General features: G+C 45.3%; 1 protein-coding gene across 4 annotated transcripts in view; it reads right to left on the minus strand.

The window, feature by feature from the left end:
• FARP1 (FERM, ARH/RhoGEF and pleckstrin domain protein 1) overlaps window positions 1–1,003 on the minus strand; it is a 231,935-nt gene that overhangs the window by 64,380 nt on the left and 166,552 nt on the right. For all 4 annotated transcript variants that reach the window (XM_006755040.2, XM_006755039.2, XM_006755038.2 and 1 more), the window contains exon 9: window positions 505–668. In XM_006755040.2, coding sequence (XP_006755103.1) covers window positions 505–668 — 164 coding nt within the window. The remainder of the gene's footprint in view (window positions 1–504; window positions 669–1,003) is intronic.

Raw genomic sequence — 1,003 nt, forward strand, 5'->3', positions numbered from 1 at the left:
AGCCACTTGATTCTATGTTTGGTTATTAGGAGAGGATCCTGGGTCTGTATGCTTTGTAAAGGCAGGGGTAACTCTGTTCTCCATGTATCCCCAATGGCTAGAAGAGCACTTGACATGCAGCGGGCATTGGAAGGGTCGAAAGAGTGAAAAAGTGACCCGACGATGAGCAGGTCTAGGCAGCATTCTATGAAGCTGCATCAAATGTTAACAAGGCACTTGCTTCTACAGAGAAAGGAACAACTTTCTGAATTAGAGTCCCATTCAGAGCTTGCTGTGGCCAGGTAGACTGCCTCGCGCCTGACATTCAAACAGAACACAGCAAGGGTCTGCCACGGGGCCTGCTGGGATGTCCGAGCAAACCCCCCACCGGCTCTCGGGGACTTTGACTTTGACCTTGTCTCCTCACTGAATGGCACAGCGGCTGTGATAAGGCAACAGCACAAGGAAAGCCTTGGGGGGAAATGTTCGCATGACCAGCGGAGAGGTCTGAAGCCGAATCCTTACCTGAACCGAAATGATGACCCTCGACTAAACAGAACAGGCTTTGGCTTGGGCTTGGGCTCTTCAAAAAGTCTAAAAAACGCATGATGCTCCACACAGATTTTCCAGAAGGACTTGCAAAAATCCCGGCTGGCCATGAGGAACTCCAAGGTGTCCTGGTACGAGCTCTGAAAAGAGAAAATACCACTTAGGATTTTTCCATGACCCACAGACACGGGGTTGAAAAATGAGAGACGGGGCAGAAAACAAATGAGCCCAGTAAAACTTCAGCAGTATACTTTATTATAGCATGGCCATAAATTCACATATTTAGTAAAATATAGCTGCTCCTAATGATAATATAGTTTTCATTCAACCATTTTCTTCCCCACAGAATTCCTTAGAGAAACTAACAGAAACCAGGGGTACTCAGCAAAAATCGTAACATTTGACGAAATTCATAAATAAATTGTGTGTACTTGGCTTACATTTCCTTCTAAAAAAAAAAAAAATCCAAGTACTG

Source organism: Myotis davidii, unplaced genomic scaffold (genome assembly GCF_000327345.1).
Source record: "Myotis davidii unplaced genomic scaffold, ASM32734v1 scaffold133, whole genome shotgun sequence".
NCBI classification, from domain to species: Eukaryota; Metazoa; Chordata; class Mammalia; order Chiroptera; family Vespertilionidae; genus Myotis; species Myotis davidii.